At 41.4% G+C, this 26,991-nt stretch overlaps 3 protein-coding genes across 3 annotated transcripts; all 3 read right to left on the bottom strand.

Annotated features, from left to right (window-relative positions):
- Nucleotides 1-2,922: 2,922 nt before the first annotated feature.
- On the bottom strand, nt 2,923-14,515 carry acer3 (alkaline ceramidase 3). The gene is made up of 11 exons (XM_055046678.1): nt 14,337-14,515; nt 8,730-8,840; nt 8,569-8,621; nt 8,412-8,464; nt 7,830-7,911; nt 7,702-7,737; nt 6,376-6,434; nt 6,183-6,284; nt 5,799-5,903; nt 5,687-5,732; nt 2,923-5,577 (listed from the first exon to the last, which is right to left on the bottom strand). Exons 1-11 carry the CDS (start codon nt 14,437-14,439, stop codon nt 5,524-5,526), a joined length of 804 nt encoding a protein of 267 aa, XP_054902653.1. The 5' UTR covers nt 14,440-14,515; the 3' UTR covers nt 2,923-5,523.
- A 1,030-nt stretch (nt 14,516-15,545) lies between these two features.
- serpinh1a (serpin peptidase inhibitor, clade H (heat shock protein 47), member 1a) lies at nt 15,546-19,858 on the bottom strand. The gene is made up of 5 exons (XM_055046677.1): nt 19,685-19,858; nt 17,544-18,152; nt 17,363-17,461; nt 16,510-16,742; nt 15,546-16,378 (listed from the first exon to the last, which is right to left on the bottom strand). The coding sequence occupies exons 2-5, from the start codon at nt 18,139-18,141 to the stop codon at nt 16,076-16,078; spliced, it is 1,233 nt and encodes a 410-aa protein (XP_054902652.1). The 5' UTR covers nt 18,142-18,152; nt 19,685-19,858; the 3' UTR covers nt 15,546-16,075.
- Nucleotides 19,859-22,652: 2,794 nt separating this feature from the next.
- Nucleotides 22,653-25,446, bottom strand: LOC129370476 (clumping factor A-like). Its single transcript, XM_055046496.1, has 5 exons — nt 25,360-25,446; nt 24,351-24,441; nt 23,768-24,240; nt 23,597-23,670; nt 22,653-23,497 (listed from the first exon to the last, which is right to left on the bottom strand). Exons 2-5 carry the CDS (start codon nt 24,437-24,439, stop codon nt 23,489-23,491), a joined length of 645 nt encoding a protein of 214 aa, XP_054902471.1. The 5' UTR covers nt 24,440-24,441; nt 25,360-25,446; the 3' UTR covers nt 22,653-23,488.
- Between the last annotated feature and the right edge of the window lie 1,545 nt (nt 25,447-26,991).

Here is a 26,991-nt window from a genome sequence, read left to right as displayed (position 1 = left end):
TGCGTGTGTGTGTGTGTGTGTGCGTGTGTGTGTGTGTGTGTGTGCGCGTGCGTGTGTGTGTGTGTAAGATGCCGACCTAAGCGACTCCTACGCTCTTTATGTTCCTGAACACGCTCGTCATGCAGGTGCTGGCACCGGTTCTGAGTAAAGTACAGTAAGTCACCCGAGGGGGAGGGGACGGGGGGGAGAAACAAAAAACAAACAAAAAAAACAAAACGCTTCCATCAGGACACACATCCTGACACTGAGTCACAAAATTTTCCCCAGCTCCCTTCGGGCCAAAACAAGAGAGATAATAACATTCTGAGAATGAGGCTCAGCGGATGGATGACGAGTGAAAATTCCTCGAATGTGTCTTGTTGTTACACTCTAATGATATTTCTGGACGGCTGATATGATGGGCATAAACAGTTTCATAGCAAACCTGGGCTGAAATCTCAGCTCGGCGAAGCGAACCCCATCAGATTTACAGGAGGAAGGACATTCAGAAAGATTCGTCGGTATTAGAACGAAAAGCAAAGATTTGGTGGAGAGAGCGAGTCAGAAAGCATGTAGCTTTTAGTAAATACACTGAGGTTGACTGACTAAGTCATTTTCACATATAAAAAGAGGCACACGCGCAAAAGCTAATAAATGACGGCTTGCTTTTCTACACAAATACTAAAGGGCGGAAAGTTTGGTGGAGGAAAAAATACATTCTACGCCACCTGTCATGCTTTGGCATCTTACAACAGAATCTTTACAATGCGAGTCAATGCATTTTGGTAGTTAGTACTTTCTCAGAACCAGTCTGTATTTTTGATCCAGTTCTGACACTTTGTCACTCTGCGAACTGAACGCTAGGTCAGCTTTGGCTCCAGCTGTGGCTCCTTCTGTCTGAGGACCATTTGGGTTCCCCTGGTTTAATCTGCTGGGTGTCCAGGCAGCTTCTCGGTTCGAAAACCTGAGGATTCAGCCTCAGGAACTCATGGGAGAAGTCGTCAGGAGGACCTGATCAGCCAATCAGAATGGAGCTTGGGAAACACGCAAGCCATGCTATGTTCAACAGCCAATAAGTCAAATTGGTTGATTCATTTTTTGGGAAAACAGACTTTGAATGTAAACAAACTATTTAAATAGATAAAACTACCATCATACATCATGCATTCAGACGGAAAAAAGACGTTATGTTTGCATAATTAAAACACATTCGTCAAAGCTTGATTGACGAATGTGATTTGATTTCCAAAGCTCACTCACTTCCATGAGTGAAGGTTCAGAGTTGGTGTTAAACACAAAAACTGTCAAACATTAAAATAGAGCAAATCTCAGAAAAACTTGAATCCATCAATCAAAAGACAATGTGCTGTCATTCTGAGACCCGTCTGGTGTGACAGTCTGTGGGGTTTCTGATTCAAGCTGTATTCCTGGAATGGGCATCCTTTTTTTTTTCTTTTACACAACACAGTTTACGGCCGGAGGAATGTGCTGAAGCGTGTGGCTGCTGTAACTACTCTGCCTGTGCTTGTTCCCCTTGAAACGCTTGGAGCTTTGCCAGCAGTAGCCGCTGTGCCCTCTGAATGCCGTGTGTCGTGTTCCAGGGTCAGCAAATGGCAGGTCTCCCCCCATTTCATCCAACATTAAAATCAACTTGGCGTTTGAACCGTTACCTTGAGAAACGTTGCCTGACCTGACCATTGACTGAATGCAGCTCAGAAGTCAAACCGCATCCGATCGGCGCGTCTTGCGGTGCACACACCACCGTGCGTTTGCTGCTCATTTTTCAGAAAAGGTGAGTTTAACTGGAACTCCCTACTGACTTCTAATGAATCCGTCTAGATGGCCGTATTATTAGCAAGGACCAGATGTCGCATCAGCTCTGACACAAGGTCATTGCTCCACTCATTCGATCTCAAGAGATTGTGGGCAGTGGCTGGATCGATGAAAGGACTCGATGACTAAAGCAGCAAAATGAGATCTGGACTGCCAGAGAGGCAGGCAGGTCAAAACAAGAGGACAAACAGTCACTGTGTTTCCATTAAGAATAACATTTGGGCAAATTGATAGTATTAAAATAAATGTTTTGGTGTGGTTGTGGAGAATACAATTTTCTCTAAACCGCGATTATCAAGCACTCCCAAATATAAGTCACTGCAACGCCTGGATAATGTGATAATCTGACAGACGATGAATGCTGCACTGAGTGAATTATGACCGTTAAATGTTTACATCCATCACTGTCATGATTTGTCTTGTCTTATAACAAGCCTCTTCACGTGTAATTTTAATTTCTTTATTTAATAGAAACGCAACAATTATGTTTTTTTCAATATTAGCAGAATACAGATAAAGGTTTGAAGGAAAACGGCTACTGCCGCTTTTGCTTGGGTTATATTCTGTCTCAAACACAAACTTCGCTTTATTGGGATTTTTGTGCGAGACGCAAATCTGGCTTTCATGGAAAAGTGTCACAAAGAGAGTAGAGAGAAAACGTCTCATCAAGTTTGATTAAAGTTAGCCACAAGCCATTAAGGGGACGCGTGCGTTTCGCTCTAGAGCAAGGCACGTTTACATGCGTGTTAGAATATCGAACCGAGAACCTGTGGCAATTTATGTTCAACATTTATGCTTCGATCCGACAAAAAACTACAAAACTGGTAGCTGGCAACTCTACATAATACTGGCTAAGAGGGATAAATATAAAAGTCATACTAATCACTTCTTTGGAAAAATAACCTGAGAACCATGAGTAATTTTCCATCTACTTCCCAGCTGTAATCTCTCGCCTCGGTCTTTGTGAGTGGACATGTTTTTGCTTTAAACAGTTTCTGCAAATACTTCCTGTGTTCTGCTATCCGCTGTGAAGTCACTACCAACATCCAACGTTGGCTAACCAACATCGCAATATCCCCTGCAAGGCTCCCAACAACTTGAGTCACAGGATTTCAAGAGTTTGACACAATGTTCTTTATTTGACATCAACAAAGACTGATCAAATTACAACAAAACTGTTGGCAGAGTTTGGCGTTCTGGCCATAAACACAGAAAATGTTACAGGATGAGATCTTTATACAGGCAAAATGTACGTGGAACAGAGTGGAGGCTCCACACACAGTGACCTGGATGGGAGGCCAAAGAGTCAGGCACAGAGGGTTACCCCAACCCTACCCTAAACCTAACCCTAACCCTAACCTAAACCTAACCCCTAACCCTAAAGCCGCGAACGTTGGTCCTTCTGAAGCGCCGGTGGCTAATCACCAGAGGGCGAATGCATTGGATGAAATGAGAAGTTTCTCACAAATGTCAAGGCAACTTGGGTTACACTGCAGTGATAGCAATAAGGCACCCGCTTTGAGATCTGCTCAGTTCTTACTGATGAGCAGTGACTTCGAGATAACACAGAGATTCACAAAGACCCCTGGAGGAGGCTAATACTTATGTTTCATATATTGTGCTTGTGGATGTTTAACACTGGGCTTGTACACTGAAAAAACCCCAACTACATTGTGTATTACTAAGAACGAAGTGATGTGTCGTGTGCTGCCTCAGATTACACAAACGCAGATCCTAATGGCTGAAATGTGCATATTCCAGATACTCGCTCGCTTCAAGCTTGTGCAGGTTTTTGAGGCTAATGCGTCTGCACCGCTTCACAGTACCAAAAAAAAACAAAAAACACAAAAGCCCTTCATTGAACACTTCATCTGAGACATGAAAGCAGAAGCAAAGATTCCCGCGGTTCTACAGTAGGAAGGTTTTAGACCGCATGAGCTGGAAAGGTGCGCCATCCAGTGTTCGAATCGCGAACTACTCGTACTCCTCTGTGCAGTCATCTGGCTGAGCTATGTGATGACTAAAAGCAATAAATAACAGAAAAGAGTGCAATAAATGTTTGAAATAAAATGCAGCACAGTCTGTGATGTTAAAAGTGATGCATTCTGTCTCTCTTTTAGTGAATGCTGCTCAGGCTTGTGATGAAAGAGAAATCTTAGTAACTAAGCACAGGCCAAAGTTAAACTGTATAAAAACTTTTGAGTTTATTGATATAAAGTGAGTAAAATGCAAAACTTGATCTCATTGCTAATGAAAAATTAGCTCTTTTCCTGCTGAATTACTGCACCTCATTCATTTTCCACAAGGGATGTTCCAGATATTCCATATTCCTGATCATGGCAGTGTTAAAAATTACTGTTTTTGGAGTTCCTGAAGAATTTTATGCCAGCTGCACCTCCAGGAATGTGATGCAGGTAATGTGCAGCAACATAGTTTGCATCCTCTAACCTGTTCATCAGATCTGGGTTTTCTGTCTATATTAATATTCACAGACAGAGAGGCTGTAGTAACTTCCTGTCTGTCTCTGTCAGCAGATGGAAATAATCGACAAGACATATCAAAATGGAATAAATTTGCTACTGAGAAGTGATAAAACTGCACATTTTGGGTGACGTGTCGTCAGAATCTGCCGATCGTTATTAAACGATTGGTTTGGTATTGGGAGCAAACATACCAAATTAATACGCAACTGTATGTAGCTATACGTTATTGTTTCCATTTCTCCTTTCATCAAGTAAGAATACAGTTTATGAGCCTCTTTTCAGCCTGCTGACTGCCAGTGTGCAGCAGTAGTTGAGAGGAAAATGCCTCTCACTCCAGCACCAGTAACGGTCAACAGATTCAGTGTTACAAGCTTTCATTAAAACATTTCAAGGTAAACCAGTAATACATTTCACACACTGGATGACAACTAAATACAAGCGAACATGTGCAACTTTGGCAATAAAGTTAATTAGGATAAAAAAGAAAAGAAGAAAAAAAAACTGCATCTGAATTCCAGTTATGGCATGTCATTTTGTGGACAATTCAAGTAAAATTTGCATTTTTACTTTCCTCATTAGATCAAAACACGGTCACTTCCACTCTAAGTTTGTTTTATTTGATTTTTTTCAAAAACTACACAACGAACTGATTTAGCTTCTTAAGAAACTAAGCCTAAGCAATGATACTTTCTCGTCTGAATGGGGCCATAAATATATGCTGGCTCATATTTGATTATGTACTTGATTGGTCATAAACTGAATTAATTACAGCTGTTCAACTAATTTTACAACAACACTTTTATAACTCCTTATATAATGGCAGGCTGCATCACTCACTCACTGAAAATGGTAGAAGAGGGGAAAAAAAAAGAAACTACCCACTTAAAAATAACTTAAACATGCTATCCATCCATCCATTTTCTGCACACCCTTGACCCAAGTGGGGTTCGAAGGGGTACTGGTGCCTATCTCCTTAAACATACTAATCTAATCAATTATAATCAATGGAAAGAATCTTCAGTTTCTTGAAATAATTCAGTGTTATACTTTGCTTAGTCATTTTCCACAGCTCAGAACCAAATGGCCCCTAAGTTGGTGCCCTGTGGTGCACCAGCTGCTTGCCTGTGGGCCAAGTTCCCAGCAGTAGCAAGGTGACACCAGGCAGGTTTCTGCCAATAGCGCCCGGTTCGGCAGTCACCGTCCTTAAGTTGCTCCTCATCTTCTCACTTCAGCTCGTCTTCTGTGGTTCGATGTGCAAAGTGGGCCAGACGCCACACAGAAACTGAATGAAGGGAACACCAGGCAACAGGTGAGGATTCAAGAGTTTCGAGCTATAAACATTTCATAATTTTTTAAAAGATCGTCCCATAAAAGTAACAATACGGGCGTACCTTGACTTTTGGTCTATGCTTGAGGTAGGTGGATCTGATCTGCAAGCTGGAGGGATGCAGGCATCGTAAGTCATCATAACCGAGCACTTTGCTGACAGACTGAGGATCTCACCTGAAGAGAACGTGCAGGTAGGAGCCAAGACCTGTGAAAATGTGCCACCAAGCATGGAACTGTGTCACCACTCCAACACCAGGGGGCAGCACTTGTCTACTGGCTCTGGGTTAGGAAAAGAAAAAAAAAAAAAAAAACGACTTTCAGGCAATTTTATTTTCTGCTTTGATCAACAAATACATCCAAAAGAATTTTACTCAGTTTAATTTATAATCTTAAAAATGTCTACAATTCTTGGATATTTTTCAATACAAGAAAAATAAAAATTATAAATCCAAGTGATCATTTTGATGAAATCTGTGCTACTTCACTCGTCTTCTTTTTTACTATCAATATGACATTTCTAAAACTCTAACATCGCTTACCTTCTTCCTTCCTGCTCACCTTAAAGAGTCGCAGAAAATGTTGTCGATGTTCCACAGCAGGAATCCTAACATGAAGATCCCTAAAGAGGTGTAACACAGGCCCCTGAGCCACGGGTACACCCTGAAAACACAGGGCCGAACAGCCTGTCATCAGGACGCCGCTTCATTCAATACGTCTCAACTGTTGCCTTCACACGACTGTTGATCCTTACCATGTAACAATGAAGACAGAGCGCATCACCAGGCAAGCTACCAGGACACCATACATGACCTGAAAAGAGCATCCAGACTTATATCTTAAATAGTCCATAAGCAAATGTTTGCCACAGTTTAAAGAGTGACGCCAAGAAAAGTGTGTTTTCATTTGGCTTGCTGAAAGCGAGGTTTTACAGAAACACGGAAGCGTCAGCAGTTTCACTTCTGCTGAGCGGGTAAAAAAATATCCTGCAGACTAATTGGTGGAGGAATGTAAGTAACACCAGTTCAGGAAAGTGCATCACCTGTCCTGGAGGGCAGAAAAACTAAGCAATTTGTTTACTTCTGCATTTATAAGAACAAAGGTTTAAAAAGTAGCTTTAAGGTTTTTTTTACAAACGTCAGCAAAACCAGATCAATATGTAAATATAAATTAGCTGCTGGCCATGCCGCCCAACTCAATCTTTAAGCTCGCACGTGAAAATGACTGCAAACAGATTATTATGCAACCGTGCATCTTTGAAAAGCAGAGGTGGAGCCTCCTGGACACCCAACAAGAATTCAGCAAGTGGAAATAAAACTCTTGCATTTTCTAGAAGCCCAGGTGCGGTTTGTTGTTGATGGACCAGTGCTGCTAGGGTTGCCAAATAACAGGCTGGGCTTCGCTGGGATCAGAGGAGCAGCGCCTGCTCGTTTGTGACATCACATTTCAGACGTTTTTGAAGCAGGTAATGTTTGAAACCCTAAAAAAACATGAGTTTATTGCCAAAAATTGGTTGAGTGTTGTTTTTTTAAGTGACAAGAAGCAGTAGAGACCTCAATAGAAAAACCTAGTGCATACAGAACGACCCCAGTGAACTCCTAGAGGACAGGGGCAATCCCAACAGGGGCAACTCAAATAGTGGACTCAAATAGTGGACTGTCTACATGTTTACAACAACTCCAAAGTTGGCCTGCGACGCCAACAAATTTTGCTGGATGACAGATTGTTGCAATAAGAATCAATTCACAGGTGGTTTTAATGTTGTGCAATTGATGCAGGGACTGAATCTCCCTATATCATTGAAGATAATCAAATCAAATCTCCTGCCAGTTCTGTAGTAGCTACTCTTTGAAGCTCTTAAACATAAGAAAATCAAACAAATTAAAACAAAGTAAAAATAAAAACGTTCTTATGACAGAAGAATACCAAAAATGTACTGAACCGTGTATATGATGCCGACCAATCAGCATCTACCATCTAGAGCGCCTGCTGTCTGGGCGGGTCCAGTGTTTACATAAGTTAAAGGTGACCTACAGCACACTGCACCCTGCTAGCAAACAAAGGCAGATAAACACCTCACCTGGTGAAACACTGGCTCCTTCCACTGTAGGTACACCTGAACAAGACATACAAAGAACGAGAGGACATGACTGTTTTTGTTTACTATGTTTACAGTAAGCAACTTTTAGAGCTCTGGCAGGCACTCACCAATGTGACCGAGGCGCTGAAGATGATCAACAGCACAATAGGAAACACGCCGATGCTGTTCTCTTGCTTGAAGCTCTCGTAGCTGAACAAAAGAAATATGTCCCGTCTTTTAGCTTCTGCTGCGTTAAAAGGCGACGCTGAGAGAAAGCGGTTCATGAAGTACACACGTGGCTGGAACAACGTGGTTCCCTGGAGCTGTGAGGCATTCACTTGAAATTGGATTCAACAGGTCTTTTTACAGCCTATGTCACATTATACAGGCGTGGACAAATTGGCTGCCTTGGTAAAAATAAAAATGAACTTAAACAAAATCCTTTTTTTATTGCAGTAGAAAAACAAGGGAAACAACTAGAAACATTTAACTAGAGAACATATATTCAACCAGGAAAGTTGATTAAATATATGACTAAAAATTATGCATTTCCTTCTGGAGCAGTAGCATAATTATTGCTAACCCTAATAATTCACTGACATATAATGTTACTGAGCATTTCAGGCCAGCTTTCAAAACCAACTCATCGGTAAAGGACCTTAAATGCACCAAAAGAAAAAAATAAATAAAATAAAATCTGAACCACTTACAGACAGTACACAAACACACACGTGCTGTAAATCATCGGCAACTCGTCCAGCAGCTGCAAAACAGCAGAAACATAATTAATAATATGACATTGAGAACAGGAAAGCTTGTCTGTGGATGTGTGGAGTGCGAGAGGATGAAAACGGCTGCGTATCCCACCTGCATCTCATACAGCAGCGTCATGTGGAAGCACCAGGAGCCGACACCGACGGCTGCGTCCCACGAACACACAGAAAGAAACGGGAAAAGACGTTTTAACTTCCTGTTGTACGAGTGGCGTGAGCAGCAGACGTATCGGCCGCGAGGGCCTTCAGCCTCACCCGAAAGACCAAGAAACGAGCAGATATAGCGAAACTCCAGGCCGTCCCGGAACGTCTGGACGGCTCCATATATGGGAGGAAGAATCATGATCAGGTTGCTGACAGTGTTCCCTGTTCAAACAGAAGAAAACAAGTCAGTGGATCCGCAACGACTTCTATTGTTGAGCTGCTACTTCTACATGGTACTCCACTGCTGCTTTGTCTAAAGTCTTCCTGCTGGTTTGAAAAGGGACCGCAGTACAAAACAGGACGTGGTGTCACCGAGGTAACCTGGAGGTCAATCCCGTTTCCAAAGTTACTAATTAAGTTTCCACCACGTTCAGGCTTTTCCTGGTCTGTTCAGAGTTCCTGTTTTCTTTGAGGTCTGACCGGTTGATTCCTAATTTGACTGAAGCTGGCCAAATGTTTGCATCTTCTGTCACTTCTTTTAACCTCAAGTTTATTTTTAAGTGGACGTTCAGATAAAAGATGACATGGCAGTTATTTTTGGTTTTGTCTCTACTGCAAATATCTCAAGACAAAACTAACATTCAAGAAGCTTTTTCAGGAGAAAAAGTAATTTCTTAACAGTTTCTTTGAGTAAATCCTTAATATTGACAAAAATGTACTTGTTCAATTAGCACGTTTTTTCACTTATAACAAGATATTTTTCCCATGATACAAGTGAAAAAGTTAACAAGTACTTTCTCATCAATATTAAGCAATCACTGACTCAAAAGAAGCTCCTCTATCTTGACAAAAAGTTATCTATAAGTTAGTTTCATCTTATTTCAAGCGAACTAAGATATTTGCACTGGAGACCAAACCAGAATTACTTGGAAAGCTTTTGTGTTCTTGCGGTGAACATAAACATGTGGCTCATGATGAACATCTGCAGATGAAAACAGACGCCACTAGATGACGTTATCAAAAGTCCACCGGTCGGACAAGGCAACAACAACCCGAGTAAAACTCAGGCGCACCATCAGAACAAACTGTTTATCTACAGCAGAGGCTCATTAAGGAGCAAATTGTCCTTGCTTCTACGACTAAACAGATAAAGTTTTTATGGCTCTGTAACACTGCATGAAACGGTAATGCTGCGTTATAAGCGGCATCGGTCTCTCCAATGTTTATCTGTTCAAATTTCCTGCAGAATCCACTGATTCAAGCCTCAGCGCTCCAGAATGGGCCTCTGCTGCCTTTCAGTGGGAACACAACTAGTTGCTGAGTTGGCAAAGCAGTCACCTTCCTGGGTCAACTCAGGAGGGTTGCTTTTATTAGGCTTACAGCAGTCAGATAACGAACCGTCATTTGTTGAACTTGCTTCACAGTCCAGGCCTAAGTGGGACAATGGGTGTGTTTGATTTTGCAGCACATGGCAGTCATTCATCCAGCAGTTTGTCATGTTTTTGAGTTAAAAAAAATGTTTAAAGTTTCAAGGCAATTTGAAAATATCACTTGATAATTATGTGTTAATGAAAGATTGGAAGATAAACACCTGAACACCAACTGTAAAGCCTTAGAAATGCAAACATTTTAAAAAGACTTAAACAAGCAATGCTTAGCCTGGTGGGGGCACAAGGAAAGCCTGGTGGCCCGCCAGGCTTGTAATACACTAGGAGTACTTAAGTACTACTAGTATAGTACATATACATATATATATATATAGTATATTAATTTTCAGTTTTTATTTTTATAACAAAATGTAGAAATGTATCATCTGCAGTGCTGAGTAATAGACGATTTCTCTTTTGCTGCTTTTGTTGTCAGTTAAATATTTCACATCAAACAAATTCACATTTCCGATAAAAAGCACCTAACAAATATAAAACACAAACAACACCACAGCAATGCATTTAGATTTATTCCAGACTTTGACATGAGCGATAAATTGATTTTATCAATTAATCAAATTTTCTGTTTGTGAGGATATAAAATTTGGAATATCTGGATTTTGTTTTTTCAACAATGAACTCCTTGGGTTTCCACAGCTCAGAGTGATACTAGCCCACCCAAGAACCACCATCTTTCTTTTTTGACAGCGTCTATTTATTACAACTTTGTGTTCAGGTCAACTCACAGAAGGAAGGACAGAAACAGACGCCAGTTTAAAAGCCAAGATATTTTCTGTATTTTGTACTTTTTTCAAAAAATAAAAAATAAAAACGAGCAAGAAAATTAGATTTAAATAGGAGATCAAATTTGGATATTTTATTTTTAGCAATATCGCTCAGTTGTGCTTTGTTTGTTTTTGCTAATGTGCTTCAGATTATTATCCTTTTGCAATGATAAGCGTATGGTCAAAAACTGATGGCAGGACATTCTCCTTAAGGATTGTCTGCTGGAGAGCAGAATTTACGGGACGTTGTCCACAAACCTTCACACCCGGAATTGAACTTAGCAGACAAATAAAAAACTAGAAAACTACTCTATATGTGCTCAGGGTTGCCACGTGACTTAGGAGGGAATTAAGTCTCGTCTAGCAGGATAATGGCAAAAAGGCAAGTTGTACAATTCAGCTCATTGTAGCAATTAGAGCAAGCCTGGATAAGCTGCTCAACACTGAAGTGTGCGGAAGTGCAAGGAACAAGGCGACCATTATTTTCTGAAAAAGTTCTATATTAACAACAGGTTGGGAAGCCCTGCTTTGGATGTTGTTCTGGGTTTTCTGTGGCTTCCTGGTTGAGTCGTTGATGAGCCTTCAGTGATTTTGGTACCACAAGGAAGCGTTAGCGGCCCCCAGCTCCACCTGTTCTCCCTGTGTGTAAATACTTGATCTCACTGAAACCCCAAAGTCTTTGGAAGAACTTTGCAGACCTAATTCCAGACTGAGGATATCATCCGGTTTGGTTTTTATCTTTGCATAAGAGAATGACATAGAGGTGTAGAAATAATCAGGGAATAATTGGTGAAATGGAACTTAGTTGTGTTTGTTTTTTTAATGTTTAATTACAATTAAATTATGATTCACTGAGAGGAGCAATCCGTCTTCAAAATTTAAGTCATCATTTTAAAAGTGTGTTTTAGATTTTTTCAGGTTATCTTTGATAGAAAATTTTGCTCAACGATCTGAAATAGTTAAATGTGATCACTAATAGAAGTAATTTGTAACAGCGCTCCATTAATCAAATTAATTCTCCATATATTGAAGTTTGTTTGACACAGTATTCACACTTATTTTCACTGTACATGCCGTTTGGGTCAGCTAGCTTTTATAAACTAAGACAGCCTGATAAGACTTAAATAACTCCAACTAAAATACATTATTTATTGCATTAATGTAACATTTCCTTACGAGGAATCAATGCGGAAAACAACTTTAAATCGTCATTTGTTAAAGTGGGAGCGAAATAAAAAAGTCCTTGGTTACAAAGTGTTTGTTTCACTTTGTAACCAAATTGAAAAATTCAAGAAATGAGAAAAGTGGTGCACTGAGAGACGCCGATCATGGAAACAATCAGAGATGACCCTGAATTTGAAAATAAAAGTTAAGGCATGTGCCATTTTAAAATGCATGCATGCACTCAGGCAACGAATAATAAAGGCAAACAAACCCTGAGCGCGCTGTGGGTGCGCTGTTCAAAAATTTCAACGACAAGTGCAAATATCTGAATGGCATGTGCGCTGCGATGTCGCTCACGGCGGCCACGCTCCGCTCTGCCGTCACACAGATAATCCACTAAAGTGACGCCTCAGATGTGGGCTGCATGTTCCGGCCGCTCCAGGAACAAAGCCGCATTCCGGCCACTGAAATCTGAATAAGGGTCGATTAAAAGCCAAGCCCTTCTCCTGCAGCTGACAGCCACCACCTGCGTGGGGTCAGAGGTGGTGGTGTGTTATTTATGCAAACAAAAAGCCTCAACTGTTGGTATTCAGCAGGTGTGTTGTTGTAAAGGTTTAGAAAACCTGTCAGTGATATTCTGCTAATTGTCGCTACAAAGGGAGGTCTGACTTGACTCAGCTGGCCTGATTTCTCTCTGAAAAAGGTTGTAGCTTTAGGCAGATATAAGCCAGTTTATTTGGATAAACGTATCAACTCTGCCCATTTTAACTAAGTATTTTCCCCTTCTTTATTCTCACACGCGTTACACGCATTGACGAGTGCTATTTAAATAAATGATCCCTCTGATGTTGAATGCTGCTGAGATGTGTGTGCCTGTGAGTAAAAGTGCAGCTTTTGCCAGATCGTTGCATCGCCCTGCTGACAAGGCAGCTGTTTAAATGATAGAACCACTGTTTACACCTTAGATAATGGCGCTCGAGGAACCAGTTTTTAGCGTTAGACCAAACAAGAAGACTCAAACAGAGCTGAAGGAATGTTTTATCAGCTTTCAAGATGCGACTGAGAATCCCGCACCTTGATAATCGACAACCAACTTAAAACCAGAGGCAGGTTAAGACATTGAGCCCAAGGAATTACCTAACAAACACATAATACATTTAATTCATGAACCATCTGCTCTGTTTGAGCTGTAGTGGCCAATGCTAATTTCTGCCTTACTTTCTCTTCGCTCCTCGTCAACAAACTTTAGCTTAGCTTCTGCCAGTTACTGAACTGGAGGGTACCAATCAGTGTCACTGGATAGTGAAATGATGGAACTGCACCGTTTTTAAAACTAATTAGTAAGGACATATCTGCGAATAGATACATCTGCGGGTACCGAATCGTGAATATACAGACGTCCGCTGCACTTAAATGCGGTAATATTTTTTTTATTTTATATGTCTCACTTACCTACAAATGTCTTTTTACAAAGATATACTTATAGCAATTTTCTGTTAAGCCACACTACATGTTTAAAAATAGAGAATGAAAAAAAATCCCTAAAAAAATACATTAAATACATTTTAAAGCACATGTACAAAACACATGAAACCTTAGAATTACGTGGCGTACACTTTTTTTTTTCAAACCAGAACTTCACGTGGACATGAAGCCCGTAATGCCGAAACCAAGTAGGAGTTTAAACCTTTGAGGTTGAAACATTTATTAGCATTAGTTTACCAAACGCATCCCCACAAACTGCAAACGGGGCTATAGGTCAAAAGTCCCAAAATTTTTATTCTTTTTAATAAAATGGCTAGATTTTACATATATATATCAATTTACAAATAAGGTGTAATTGTAGGAATAAAATTCAATTAGACTTTAAATATGTTCAAGTAAATATATATATTTTAAAAAAATAAAGAAAAAGAGCATGGAGGGGAACAGGGGGGCTAGTTTCGCCCAGGACTCCAGATGCCTAGGACCACCTCTGGCTGAAATACAACACAGCTGCTGTGACAAAGGTAAACGTTTTAGCGTTTTGCTAATGATTACATTCCCCTGCCGTCGCCGCACTGCACGAATCGATCTTCAGCGAGCAGGTTCACCGTTTCCCTTGTTACCATACAGTTGTTATGGCAGGTCAGGTGCCGTACATGCTAACACTTAGCATATAAACAGAGCCCAAATTAACGCGGCATTTCAATAATTGTTCCAGTTGTGGTAGCCGTACATGCCCGGTCTCGGTGTTTACGTTATTACGTTATCGCTGTACGTGTCCGGTACGACTCTCGCCGCCGAGAAGCGTCTTCAAAACGAGCCGTTTTCGGTCAAAGAGGCAGAAACGTGTTACTCACAGAACTCCGCGATGTAGAAGGAGACGACGTAATTCTCCTCGCACCATTCCAGCGTCGAGGTCGGCCGCCCCCAGTATCCCTGCCTGTCTATCGAGGGAGCCATGATGGAAGAGGAGGAAGCGGAGGGCACTAACGGGTCTGTCGTCCCATCGTAGCGCGCGCCGTGCGCGAGCAATGCGCGAGCTCAGCTCCTTTCACTCGGGAGCTCGAGGCGGATGGACACACAGCTGCACTGGACAGCAACAACATTTGTAACGTTAAAGCAAAAAAAATAAAAAAAAAAAAAAAAAAAAAAAAAAATCAGCCAAAACAAGTAGGCGGTTAATCGAAAGTTTTATTACAAAGGATTGGTGTTGAAGAAACTCAACAGGGTGAGGAAAAACTGAGAGGGCAGGCGGGGGTTAGGTGCATGGACGGTGGGAGGCCTAGGGGGTCAGGGGACAGACAGACTACCCGCACAAGAGCCATCAACCAAACGACCCGGGATCATGCACGGGAAGGTTTCGGGCAAAGAAAATCCAGTAAACAGAAGTCTAGAGGCAGGATCAGAGTCAGAAGGTCAAATGTCTTCCAACAGCAGACAGACAAGGCAAAAAACCCCAAAAACAGCCTGTAGTCAAAAAAAACAGGCAAACCAGAAGATGCTTGAAAAGCTGAGTGAGGAGCAGGTGTTTAAATAGGAAGCAGCACAGTGCAGGTGAGGTTAATGAGCAAAAAGCACAGTCAAGGTAGAGCTGAAGGCCTGGAATCATGACAAATATTACCACACTTGCAAGATTTAGGCATAGGCTATATAAGGCTAGTTTGAAACACACACAACTGTTGCTGATTTGGTTTGGTGTTTCAAAGATTATAAAGCTTTTATGTAGCAACATAAAAACTGCAACTTTACTAGATATTTCTTTATCTCAGATTAAAATACAAACATATTTTAATCTGAGAAGGACTTTGGAACAGCTGTACCCATATATAGTTTAGCCACAAAGCCGCTAGGTGGCGCTAAAGGCTCGGGAATGTTTCAGAATGCACTGAAACATTAATGTGTACAAAAAAATAATAATTCTTCCAATGAGAAAAACAACATCAATATTATTGTTATTATTTGCTGCTTTTCGTGTGTTACTAGGATAAACCTCACAGTGGGGATTGCTGACATAAAATTATACATGCAAGTAATTACGTGATTAAAAAAAACCAAACACAGCTACATGTTTTCTCACATTCTTTATTTTAAAAGAAGGAAATTCCTCACAGACTATTTTTTTTCTCAAATATGAAAGACATTCTTAAAAATGAAGAATATTTAGATGAATCATCTGTTTCCAAGTGTATCAGGAGAGCAAAAACAACAACAGCAGACTGCAACAGTGCAAAGAATAGAAACAAAAATATAGTTGCCACTTTTGGAAAAAAAAATATGACTTTGTTGCCTTTTTTTATCTCAAATCTTATAATTTGCCATAGACAAACACTGAAATGCTTCATCTTGAAAATAACCCATTCTAACATGATTTAACAACATTTAACAAACAACATTTAACAAATAATTGACCCCAATCATCCAAATTGTAGTATTTTTTATTTTTTTAGTTCTCAATCTACTATGTAAAATATGAAGTAACTTATTGTCATTTGGAAAAATACCTCACACAATTCCATATTCTGTGTTTTAGAATGGATTTTTTTAACAGGGAAATACAAATTATACATCAAAACATATCCAGAACACACAGATTCAGTTATAACTCGTCTCTCATTTTCTCTCCTTTGGGCCTGACCATCCGGCCGATGAACAGGAGGGAGTTTGTTTTCCTGTCCTTGATGAGGAAAATGAACGGGTGGTCAGCATAAAACAGCTTTGGGTTTTTGAGTCTCTCTGTGCCAAAGATGCTGGTATCAATCTCATTTCCATGAGTGTCCCATTCCAAGGCGGCGGCATGGAGGACGCTGGACAGATAGAGGTCCTTCTTCCCAGAGACGTTGGACAGATCAGCTTTGGATTTGTCCACAGCCTCTGTGAGGCCCAGGTCCTGAAGGTGCTTCTAAAAAAATACATAAATAAATAAAAAATGGAGCAGAAAGATTTGATGTGACGAAACTGTGAGGGTGAGAATCTCAGAGCGATGAATTTTCTCCAGATCAAGCCTCAGGCAGGAAGTGTGGCGTGTTTTACCTGCAGGTTGTGACTAACTTCCATGCTGACTTTAGGCAGAGAAACAGCCACTGCTGTCTGCTTCATTTTCCCCATCCACATGTCCAGCTGCTTTTTACTAAGCATCTTCTCCAGTCTGGCCAGCGGCTCCACATGGTAGGGCATGATGAACACCACTGTGGACTTCTTGTGAGCCAAAGGCAAGCTCAGAAGATACAGTTTATTGGTTGTGTCATCATAGAAGTCAAATAGACCTGAAAAAACCGTGGCACATATAAAGATCCAATGTCTGTTCTTACACTACACCCTGAGGAACCTCTTAAAGGGGCATTATTATGTTTTCCAGGCACATAGTGCCATTTTATAGTACAGTCAAAAACTATGTTAACTTCAGTTGTTATAAAAGTGCTATATATATCAAATATGACTTAAAGACATTTGAGTTTGCAATTTAAGGCCTTTGAATTGGGTCTCTTTCTCTTTAAAACTCCTGATTTTTCTGACACTCCACCTCCAGGAAGTCATTGCTCACAACATTACTCCACTATCAACATTTACTGTACAAGTTAGCAGATTTGGGTAAAAATGCGTATGACTTTGACCGCTGGATGGCGTCAAAGCGTTTCCAATACTTTTTTTTTTATTGCCGGCTTAGGCTGAAAATGCAACAAACATTTCATAGGCGTTAATGAAATGTACAAAAACACACAAAAAAACGATCCCTTTTAGAAAAATAGTTTTGTCTCATATCTGTAATTTGTGAATCGATCTAAATTCTTTTCCCACAGTTTTTGTAGTGTGAACAGCACAAAAGTTTCTTATGTCTATTTTTTCCCCCCTGTCAGCAGAGAAAAACAGAGATTCTTTCGCCCACCTGTGCGGTGCATCATCTGTAAAGCCACGGTGTAGCCGCCGGACACCAGGAACCCTCGGTTGTCCACCATTGTGGGGTGGAACTGCTCGTCCCAGTGAGCTGTGAGGAAAGGCCAGGCTTGTTCAGAGTTCTTTCACGTGAAAGCGTTCAATGCCACAAAGAGACACGCTCACACACTTACGTTTGAAAAACATAGCATTGATGATCATTGCGCCATCGGTGTTTTCCACGTCTTTGGTGACCTCGGGCAGCTTGCCGTCGGTGGACGTGGCGGCCCACTCGTTGATGGAGTTGACGGCGCTCTTTCTATCTCTGAAGTTGATCTTGGAATGGTCACATTTATAATGCTTTTTGCTGCTCTTCACAAAATCCTCCGCAAAGGTGACGGAGCTTGGGCCGTAGAGGCGGCTGCTCATCTTCCAGGTGACATTGCGCTCTTTTGGATCGCTCACCTCGGTGAGGAGCTCCGCCAAACCAGAGTGCAGCTGCTCGTCCTGAACCTTGGCCGCGTTCAGGATGCTCTTCACTTGGGCGGCGGTGGAACCCCTTCCCCCGAGAGCCACCAGACCCAGGGAGGAGGCCACTACCACGGGGGAGATGAGGATGTTCTCTGCTCCCTTTTCCTTTGCCACGTTCTGGTAGAGACTAACAGCCAGGTCGGCGCTGTTGTCAGCCAGTATGGCGGCGTGGTTGCTAAGGACTTTCTCCGCTGTCATAGCCGTGGCAGCTGAGGTCATCGGGGCAAGAAGGGCCACGGACACCAGGAATGTTAGCCACATTGTTACAAAACCTGGAAAGAACATGAAGTCAGTTGTCAGTGTAACAAACCAAAACTTTCTCATGTATTTGATTTTTTTTTTTTTTAAGTTGTGTGAAACTTCTACATACAAATGAACAAACCCCCCTCTATTGTTTGGTCAAATGTTTTTTAGCAAGTACAATCTTTGTTGCCCTCTCCATAGTTTTGTCATAATTCTGGGAGTGTAGTAGACTTCTAAAGACCGTCTTTTTGGTTGTACTACCTGGTTTGGTACATACAGAGGGTCTGGGCTCTCGGCTGTTGAGAAAAGATTGCTTCCTGGAGACATGGACTCTGATGAGGTTTTAAATGTTGTCCAATCGCTGACGTTTGCCTGTGACATATGTAATGCAGCGGTTCGAAGCTATGAAGCTTACCGGAAATTGCCTGCACTGTCAACAACCATCCCCCAGTGCGAGGAGAGAGAGATGTTGACCCGAAACAGACGACTGTTTAATGTAATATTTAGTATACTGAACGGCTTTTGATCACTTCCTCAGCTGCCATTGCTTAAACTACCAGCAGACGACAACTCTGAAACACTGCAGAAAAATCTTTGTCGCTCTTCAAGCTTCTCCTTTTGTTTGGTGACTGGCCCGGTTGAAATTCTACCAGAGAGAATCCGAGTCAATGGGAGAAATCTCACACTGAGCTGTGAACCAAGGTTTGAATCCTGAATAGCAAATGAAGGCAACGGCTTGACAAGATGGGAGACAATTTCTATAATAGTTATTCTTGGATGAAAGAACTACTAAGGCTTAAATCTGATGTGAACATTAAACTACTTAATTGTATGTATAATTTGGACCATTGTAGATTGACAAAAAATTACACCACAAACTCAAATATTCACCTTTCCTGTTAAAATTAATCAAAATTCTTTTGGAAGTCAGAACTACGTATAAAAAACTCCCAGAAAAGTCACATCAACAGTTTTGGATCTATCTGGTCTACTTGATCTGAGATGCTCATGGCTGGGCTCTGCACCAGATTTCAGTTCTCAAATGTCATCTTCCAGTGGAACGAACGCGGTTGAATCTGATTGGCTCCGTGTTGTGTGGGAAAAGAGGCCATATGCTGCCACACGTGATGCAAAACTTTTGCTCTGGTCCCCTTTCAGCGTCCGTGAGCCTGAAGTCTGGCTTCACCTGGATCAGTTATTTTCTGTTTTTCTAACCTTGGTGTGCCTTGGATACCGACTGTTGTTGGCAGCTTTCGTAAGATCTAAAACAATTTATGTCCAGGTTAGACATAAGCGTTATTATAATGTGTTTCTAAACAGAAAACCACAGAAGAAGAAGAAACATCCTGCTTCCTAAATGAAATCAGATCCAAAGCTGCAGCCATCTCACATGACTACACCCACCCGCTCATTCATTCTGGCTTTCAGACGTCAACATCCACTCTCACCAACAGGTTTCAAACACCATCCGTACACCAGAGCACAGGCAGACAGACAGACAGGCAGACAGACTAAATGTCTGGATATTTATTCTCTAAGACTCCATTCTCCCAGTGTTTACCTTATTAGGCCTTTGGAATAATTCAGCAAGTTTGCTGTCTAGTTGGATTCACATAGGTCCACAAGCTCCGGCCTTCTGAGCATGAAGTCAGAGTATCTCGCAGAGGAGAACAAAAGTTTGAGGAAAGGAGTTCCTGTGCTGGGACAGAACAAAAATCTCTGCCCTGGGCTCCTATTTCTAGGCCGTCCCACCCAGTAGGAGCAGTGGGAGAACAAAATACCCCCAGGTCCTAAAGCCCGGGTTTGACGTCCACAGCAACGGAGTGAAAATCAAAATATGTTCTTCAGTTGATAAATTTCGAACCCTAGCTTTTAAAGTTGTTCTTGTTCTATTTTAATATAATCATATTTAGTGCAGCCTTGCAAAAGTATTCATACTTTTGAATCTCTCTCACATTACTAGATATCATTATCAGTGAAGAATAAAAAAAACATGTCTCATTGACCTTCACTGTTTGGTGTAATTTTGTGTCAGTGTTTTAGATAAAATCCCCTCAAAATGACTGATGTTTGTGATTGTAAAATTACAGTTTCAAGTTTAAGGTACAATGATACTTATACTTTCCTCCAGTTTAAACTTCCTTTTCCTTCCCCTCCTCTTCCTGTAGCTGCATATTTGTGTCGACATCTAGGACTAAGGAAAACATAGGACGTATTTACATATATGTATATAAAAGGCTGATGTTGATTTTAACACACTTGGTGAGGTTCCAGGTGTGAGTCTGTGCTAAACAGACTCACAAATTGTTAACTATCAAAATATTAAAAGAAGATTATTATCTTCACGCCCTATAATTTGGAGGACGTAGGGGTCAAGTTAGCATTTTTGTAACTATGCACAATAGCCATGCACAATTTTCTTCGTGTTTTCTCCCAACGAAAGGATTTACCAACATCCTTTTTGTCTGAAACTGGAGCCGGAGTTAAATGTAAAGGAATCCCACCTCCGATGTCACATCCTCCTGAGAGTTGCACATTGTTTGGAAGAGGATCATACTGCAGGAAGTAGCAGAAGCAGCGGATGTATATCCGGCACAAAGCTGCCAATACACTTAGTCACTACAGCTCTGGAGCCATTTTTGTTCACTTTGGGTCTGATGGGAAAACCAGACATACTTGATGTCCATGAGAAATTTAGGTAACGTTCAAAAAAAGTCAGTTTGACATAATACTGGCCCTATCAGTAATTCCGTTGGATGCAGAAAATGTTAGTTAAATGATGATTAAATGATGCCATTATAACTTGTCAACCAGTTAAGCTATTTGACAAGAATGGTAATGTTGTTACCTTTGTTACATCCCTTGGTAGTTAGTTAATGCAAAACATAAAAAATGAACCCAATCCTCTATATTTTCTGTGCAGACGTTGTGCTCACTGTCACTTGATAAAAAAAAAAATTGTTGACACAAAAGAAAGAGCAAATGCAGGGAGCATGATGATGATGTTGATGCAGGATCTTCTCAATTAAGGAGAGATTACAACTTCACTTTGCTTCATGCTTAAAATATTTTTGACAGTACTCAGTAGATAATCTGAGACTGTCATTCAGCAACAGTGCCTTCATTCAGAGGCTTCTTCAGCTTCATCAGTTTTCAAGAGTGACTGCTACTGGAGATCCTTCCTCCGCCGTCCATAACAAACCATTGAAGATACTTAGATGATATAAGTCACAACACCATTTATTTTACCTTTTGGAGAAATGAGGAATCTTTTAATTGAATCGAAGATTCCTCACAGTGTACAAAGCACACAACAAAAAACACAGACAACTTATTTCAAGCAAATGCAGTTTATTTATGTAACAAAACCAGCTGATTGCATGAATACTTCGACACAATCCCCCATCGTGAGCAAGCACTGGGCAACTGTGGGGAGGAAAAACTCCCTTTTAACAGGAAGAAACCTCCAGCAGAACCAGGCTCAGGACGGGCGGCCATCTGCTTCAACCGGCTGAGGAGTGGAGCTGCAAGCCAGGGCTTCTCTCTCCGTATCTATATATAGCTATTTCTATATATCTATATAGATATATAAATATATAGATTATATATATAGATATGGAGAGATGGAGGGAGGGAGGAAGGGAGGGAAGGAGGAAGAGTGGAATGGGTGAAGGGAGAGAGAAATGAAGGGAAGGATAAAGGGAGGGAGGGAGAAACAGAGGAGGGACAGATTGAGGGAGAGATGAAGGGAGGAAGGGAAGGGGGGAGAGATGAATGGAGGAAGGGAGGGAGGAGCAGAGGAGGGACAGATTGTGGGAGAGATAAAGGGAAGGAAGAAGGGCTAAAGGGAGAGGGAGGGAGGGGGGGAGGGAGGTAGAGAAGGAGGAAGGAATGGAGGAAGGAAGGGGCAGAGGGAGGGAAGGAGAAATAGCGGAATGGGTGAAGGGAGGGAGAAATGAAGGGAAAGATAAAGGGAGAAAGGGAAGAAGGGAGGAAGGGAGTGAGGGAGAGAAGGAGGGAAGGAGGAATAGTGGAATGGGTGAAGGGAGGGAGAAATGAAGGGAAAGATAAAGGGAGGGAGGGAGGAAGGGAGAGACAAAAGTAGGAAGGGAAGGGAGAGGGATGGAGGGAGGAAGGTGTGGAGGGAGGGAAGGAGGAAGAGTGGAATAGGTGGAGGGAGGGAAAAATGAAGGGAAGGATAAAAGGAGGGAGGGAGGAACAGAGGAGGGACAGATTGAGGTAGAGATGAAGGAAGGGAGGAAGGGAAGGGGTAAACTGAGGGAGGGATGAAAGAAGATATGAAGGGAGGGAAGAAAGGGGGAGGGGCGGGAAGGAGGAAGAGTGGAATGGATGGAGGGAGGGAGAAATGAAGGGAGATATAAAGGGAGGAATGCAGGATGGGAGGAAAAGAGGAATGGGTAGAGGGAGAGATGGCGGAAGAGATGAAGGGAGGGAGGAAGGGGTAAAGGGAGGGAGGGATGAAGGGAGGAAAGGAAGGGGGAGGGATTGAAGAAGACCGGAATAGGTGGAGGGAGGGAGAAATCAAGGGAAAGATTAAGGGAGGGAGGGAGGAACAGAGGAGGGACAGATTGAGGGAGACATGAAGGGAGGGAAGAAGGAGTAAAGGGAGGGAGAGATGAAGGGAGGAAGGGGTAAACTGAGGGAGGGATGAAAGGAGATATGAAGGGAGGGAGGAAGTGGGCAAGGGAGGGAAGGAGGAAGAGTGGAATGGGTGGAGGGAGGGGGATATAAAGGGAAGAATGCAGGGAGGGAGGAAAAGAGGAGTGGGTAGAGGGAGGGAGAGATGAAGGGAAGGAGGAAGGGAGGAAAGAATAGAGGGAGGGAGAGCTGAAAGGAGGGAGGAAAAGAGGAGTGGGCAGAGGGAGGTAGAGATGGAGGGAGAGATGAAAGGAGGATAGGGTAGAGGGAGAGACAGATGGATGGAGAAATGAAGCTAGAGATAAAGGGAGGAAGGGGGAAGGGAGGGGAGAGATGAAGGGAGGAAGAGAGGAATGGGTGAAGGAAGGGAAGGACAAGTGGAGGGAGATAGATCTATCTATGTATAGATAGATCTTTAGGTATAGATAGGTAGGTATAAGTTGTGAGTTTTTAGCTTGATTGAACTCGTGCAAGCGTACTTGCCTCCATACTTACCTATCCATAGCTCTGTCCTGTGTGTGGATCTGATTTGGACCTTAAAACACAGACACACAGTTAGAGAGAAATCACGAACGACAGAGAAAATTGAGGTGTGATTTCAGTGATATTCGCTGAACGCAGTATCCCATCCGGTGATGCTGATGCTAATTCAGTAGTCATTTGTCGTCATTGAGCCCGTCAGTCTTCATCAGCTCTATTGGATACATTATCTTCCCTTTTCAGTGTGCATTGGAGGTAAGTGAATGAGAGGTTAGACATAATTTGACTTAAGTTTGTATAGTCCGAATAAAAAGAAGTATTGTTGAAAACATACAATGTCCTCTGCAAAAGGGGATGCAGGAAACTCTTCTGGTGGAAAGCTCATGGCATAAATTGGGTAAGCCAGAACTGATTAATGAGCAGAAACAAAGCAGAAGACAGCCAGGTCAATGATATCTACTCTAAAACATAGAATCTCAAAATGTTTGTTCAATAAGGAGGTTACCAAAAACGACGAGGCATGCGACGAAGAACAAGCTAATGTTCTCCTTGAATTTCTTTTTGGGGAACAGTGTACTTCCCTTGGCCATCTCTTTGTTTTCAAAGTGGGATTCTTCTTCTGCTATCGTTCCTACTTCAGTGTTTGTGTTCAAGCATGTGTGATGGATGGGTTCTGTGTCTGAATCTACGTCAAAGTCTATGTTTGTGATGGTTTCTGTGTCTGAGTCCGTGTCTAACACTGTGTATGTGACGGTTTCTGCGTCTGAGTCCGAGCATACATCTGTGTGTGTGATGTTGTCGATCTCTAAGGGAAAGTCCGTGTATGGGATGGTGTCTGCATTCGTCTCCAAGTCAAACTCAGAGTAAACGATGGTCCCTGAGTCTGAGTCAGTGTCTAAGCCCAAGTTCGTCTCCATCTGAGGAACGATTTCTGCATTTGAGTTGGCACATCTAGTTTTTCTTCGCTTTCTGAAGATTCTGCATGAGACAAATAAAAAAAAAAAGAAGAAAGAATAGTTACATTGAAGACAGCAGAGGACTGTGTTAGAAATATGCGTAAAGGTGGACATATTTCTCGTCCAGCTTACTTGTATGGAGATTCTCTGTAGCAGATGGTCGGCAGTCCGGCTGAGTTGTAATAGCCCAATGACTGGAGTCGAATGCTTCTTCTCAACATGACTGTGAATAGAAAGCGAGACGAGGAGAGAAGATCAGTGATTCTTAGATGAAATGAGTTACATCAACGTTTAAGGAACTATTGAACAAAAACTGTTCATAAAACTTTTTGAGAAACCCAGCCCACCTTTTAGTATGACTTCCTTGCAAAAAACACAAATATTTACTCGAGGGAGTTTTTTCAGATTTGAACCTCGATGAAAAAAATTATACTGACTGGACAAACAAATCATGTTTGTTGTTTGTTTGTTTACAAACAAACAAACAACATCAAACAAACAAACAACAAACAAAGATGTTGTCTGTTTGTGGAGAAACAAACAACATCTTTGTTTGTCAGCAGAGATAATGTTTGTTGATTTTTGCTTGCCCACAAATATGACGATGTTTGTTTGTGGACAAACATCATCATGATTGTTTTTCCATATGATGAGCAAACAAACAATATGTGGTCCTCAAGAATCGACTTTTGGACCACTTTCATAGAATATTTAAATGCTCCTCCTCCTTGCTTGGCTTATTAGAGTATTACATCTCTCACTTCACCTGTGAAGATTAAACACTACATAATTTTGGGTTAGATTATGGATTTATTGCTAATATCTTTTACATCCATTTTGTACGAGATGCCAGTTATTGGCATTTATGTATTCTTTGATACCTACTTTTTTAAGGTTAAACCCATTAAAATATTATTTACAGTTAGTTTGTTTGCGTGTTTGTGTGTGTGTGTGCGACATCACGAGGAAAAACACAGTTAGAAAAAGTATTGTTTTTCTGTTTTCACCAATTGTGCTTTTTTTTTTTCCTCATTTCATTTCTTTTCTGTTTTCTCATCCAATCATTCCACATTTCTCTGCACACATCCCATTCAGCATCCTGATTGTCATCCTGCACTATTTCAGACCACACGTTACTTACTTTGTCGAAATCTTCACAGAAACTGCAGAGCAAATGTAAGCTTGTCCAGCTTTTTCAAAGGATCGAGTCCTTCTGGAAGGAGCTCCGTTCCAAAGCAGAGAAACGCGCCTGTTGCGTCACGTTCTCGGTCGCGTCACGTTCATTGCATATTTCACCCAAAGTTCCTCGCTCACGTGCGGGCAAACGCGACCGAGATGCACCAGCTGGACAGCATCGTGTTTTAGTGATTTATTCATACATAGGCTATATATCTTGTTGAAATCTTCAGAGACAGGATGACTTGCATTCTGTAATTTAAATCAATTATTCATTCCTTGAAGCTGATGTCTAAACATCTCAGGGTATACCTATTTTTATTAAAAAAAAAATAAAGACCTTTTTTAAATTTTAAATTTTACAAATTTATTACAAACACCTGTTTGTAATAAGCCCTTGTTTATTAGAAACAAGGGTGAATGGTCGTTATTCGAGTTACAAATAAACGCAAACACAGCATTCTCGTTATTAATCACTAAAGGTAAAGTGATGACTATTACGAATATGTAGTATAATGAACCGATGCGCTTTGGAAAACGCTTTCTCCAAGTGCAATTGTAGTTACTGTAAGCGGCCGCTAGAGGTCAACAAATACCCGTGGTTAGAATAAGAAGACAACAGAGAAGGCCTCTTGGGAATCCGTGTTTTTCAGGACGAAGTTGCCCTAATTAATAAGATTGTGTTGGGTACTGTGAGGTCACTTATTTTAAATGTTGAAGTTAAAAACGCACAGCTCCTTTTCCCTTTGCTGGAAAACTTCTAGTTAGAGGACCTTCACTGCCAATTGTTTGGGATTAAAGGGATGTGCCGTAATTATCCCAAACCAACAGTTAATCTGCTGCTGCTGAGCCGGGAATAGATAGCTTACGGGATGTTACTCATCTGCTCCAGCTCTTTGCCTGTGCTCCACCTTGTGACACTGAGACGGTTGTCTTCTGAGCAGCGTCGAGGTGGGGAGAGGAAGGTGGGGGATCGGCGCGTTGTCGACTGAACATATGGAAAGTTTCACTTTGCTCTTATAACCCAAAGGTGAAAGATCAGCAATGCGAAATCGGAAACGTGTAGAAAAACATTCGCAGGTATGCAAACTTCACTGCAAACAGGTGTTTTGAAGATATAAAATAAGGAGTATGTGGAGAGCTGAGATTTTTCTGTCTGAGGTTTCCAGGAGGGGGGAAAAAAACTGTAGCAACTTTTGAGTCTTGAAATTTAAAGACAGCGAGTTCCCTGTATGGAAAATGACCTGGGATACCGATACCGATACTCTCCTAATATCGATATGAAAGTGCCAGGAGCAAACCTCCCTGGACTGGGACAGAAACAAAGCCCGCTCTGAAGTTTGCCAAAGAAAATTTAAGCAAAGTCCGGAACTTGATAAGTGTCAAACTGAACTATTTGGACATTATGTTTGACAAAAAAAAAAAAAAAAGCCTGTGCTGAGGCTGCAGGGACATTTCCGCCCAATAATAATAATAATATAATAATATAATAATAATAATAATAATAATATCCTCAGAAATGTTCTACAAGAAACGTTGAAATTTCTCAATTTAAAATGTCACAAATGTTAAACTTTAGAGAAAAACATTTCTTTCA

This window comes from Poeciliopsis prolifica, unplaced genomic scaffold (assembly GCF_027474105.1).
Source record: "Poeciliopsis prolifica strain line A6 unplaced genomic scaffold, Auburn_PproV2 SCAFFOLD024, whole genome shotgun sequence".
NCBI classification, from domain to species: domain Eukaryota; kingdom Metazoa; phylum Chordata; class Actinopteri; order Cyprinodontiformes; family Poeciliidae; genus Poeciliopsis; species Poeciliopsis prolifica.
Note: the sequence above shows the minus strand (reverse complement) of the source record. Positions and strands in the feature narration are given on the sequence as shown.

What these genes read in the sequence shown, in the direction of transcription:
- acer3 (XM_055046678.1), bottom strand. Translation starts at nt 14,439, where the DNA reads ATGGCTCCCTCGATAGACAGGCAGGGATACTGGGGGCGGCCGACCTCG. An exon ending in TACCTGCACGTTCTCTTCAG is followed by an intron (nt 5,733 to 5,798) that starts GTGAGATCCTCA and finishes GCATCCCTCCAG; the next exon opens with CTTGCAGATCAGATCCACCT. An exon ending in AGCATAGACCAAAAGTCAAG is followed by an intron (nt 5,578 to 5,686) that starts GTACGCCCGTAT and finishes CCCTTCATTCAG; the next exon opens with TTTCTGTGTGGCGTCTGGCC.
- serpinh1a (XM_055046677.1), bottom strand. Translation starts at nt 18,141, where the DNA reads ATGTGGCTAACATTCCTGGTGTCCGTGGCCCTTCTTGCCCCGATGACC. An exon ending in CAATGCTATGTTTTTCAAAC is followed by an intron (nt 17,462 to 17,543) that starts GTAAGTGTGTGA and finishes CTTTCCTCACAG; the next exon opens with CTCACTGGGACGAGCAGTTC. An exon ending in ACAGATGATGCACCGCACAG is followed by an intron (nt 16,743 to 17,362) that starts GTGGGCGAAAGA and finishes CGGTTTTTTCAG; the next exon opens with GTCTATTTGACTTCTATGAT.
- LOC129370476 (XM_055046496.1), bottom strand. Translation starts at nt 24,439, where the DNA reads ATGTTGAGAAGAAGCATTCGACTCCAGTCATTGGGCTATTACAACTCA. An exon ending in TACAGAGAATCTCCATACAA is followed by an intron (nt 24,241 to 24,350) that starts GTAAGCTGGACG and finishes TGTCTCATGCAG; the next exon opens with AATCTTCAGAAAGCGAAGAA. An exon ending in CGCATGCCTCGTCGTTTTTG is followed by an intron (nt 23,671 to 23,767) that starts GTAACCTCCTTA and finishes CTCATTAATCAG; the next exon opens with TTCTGGCTTACCCAATTTAT.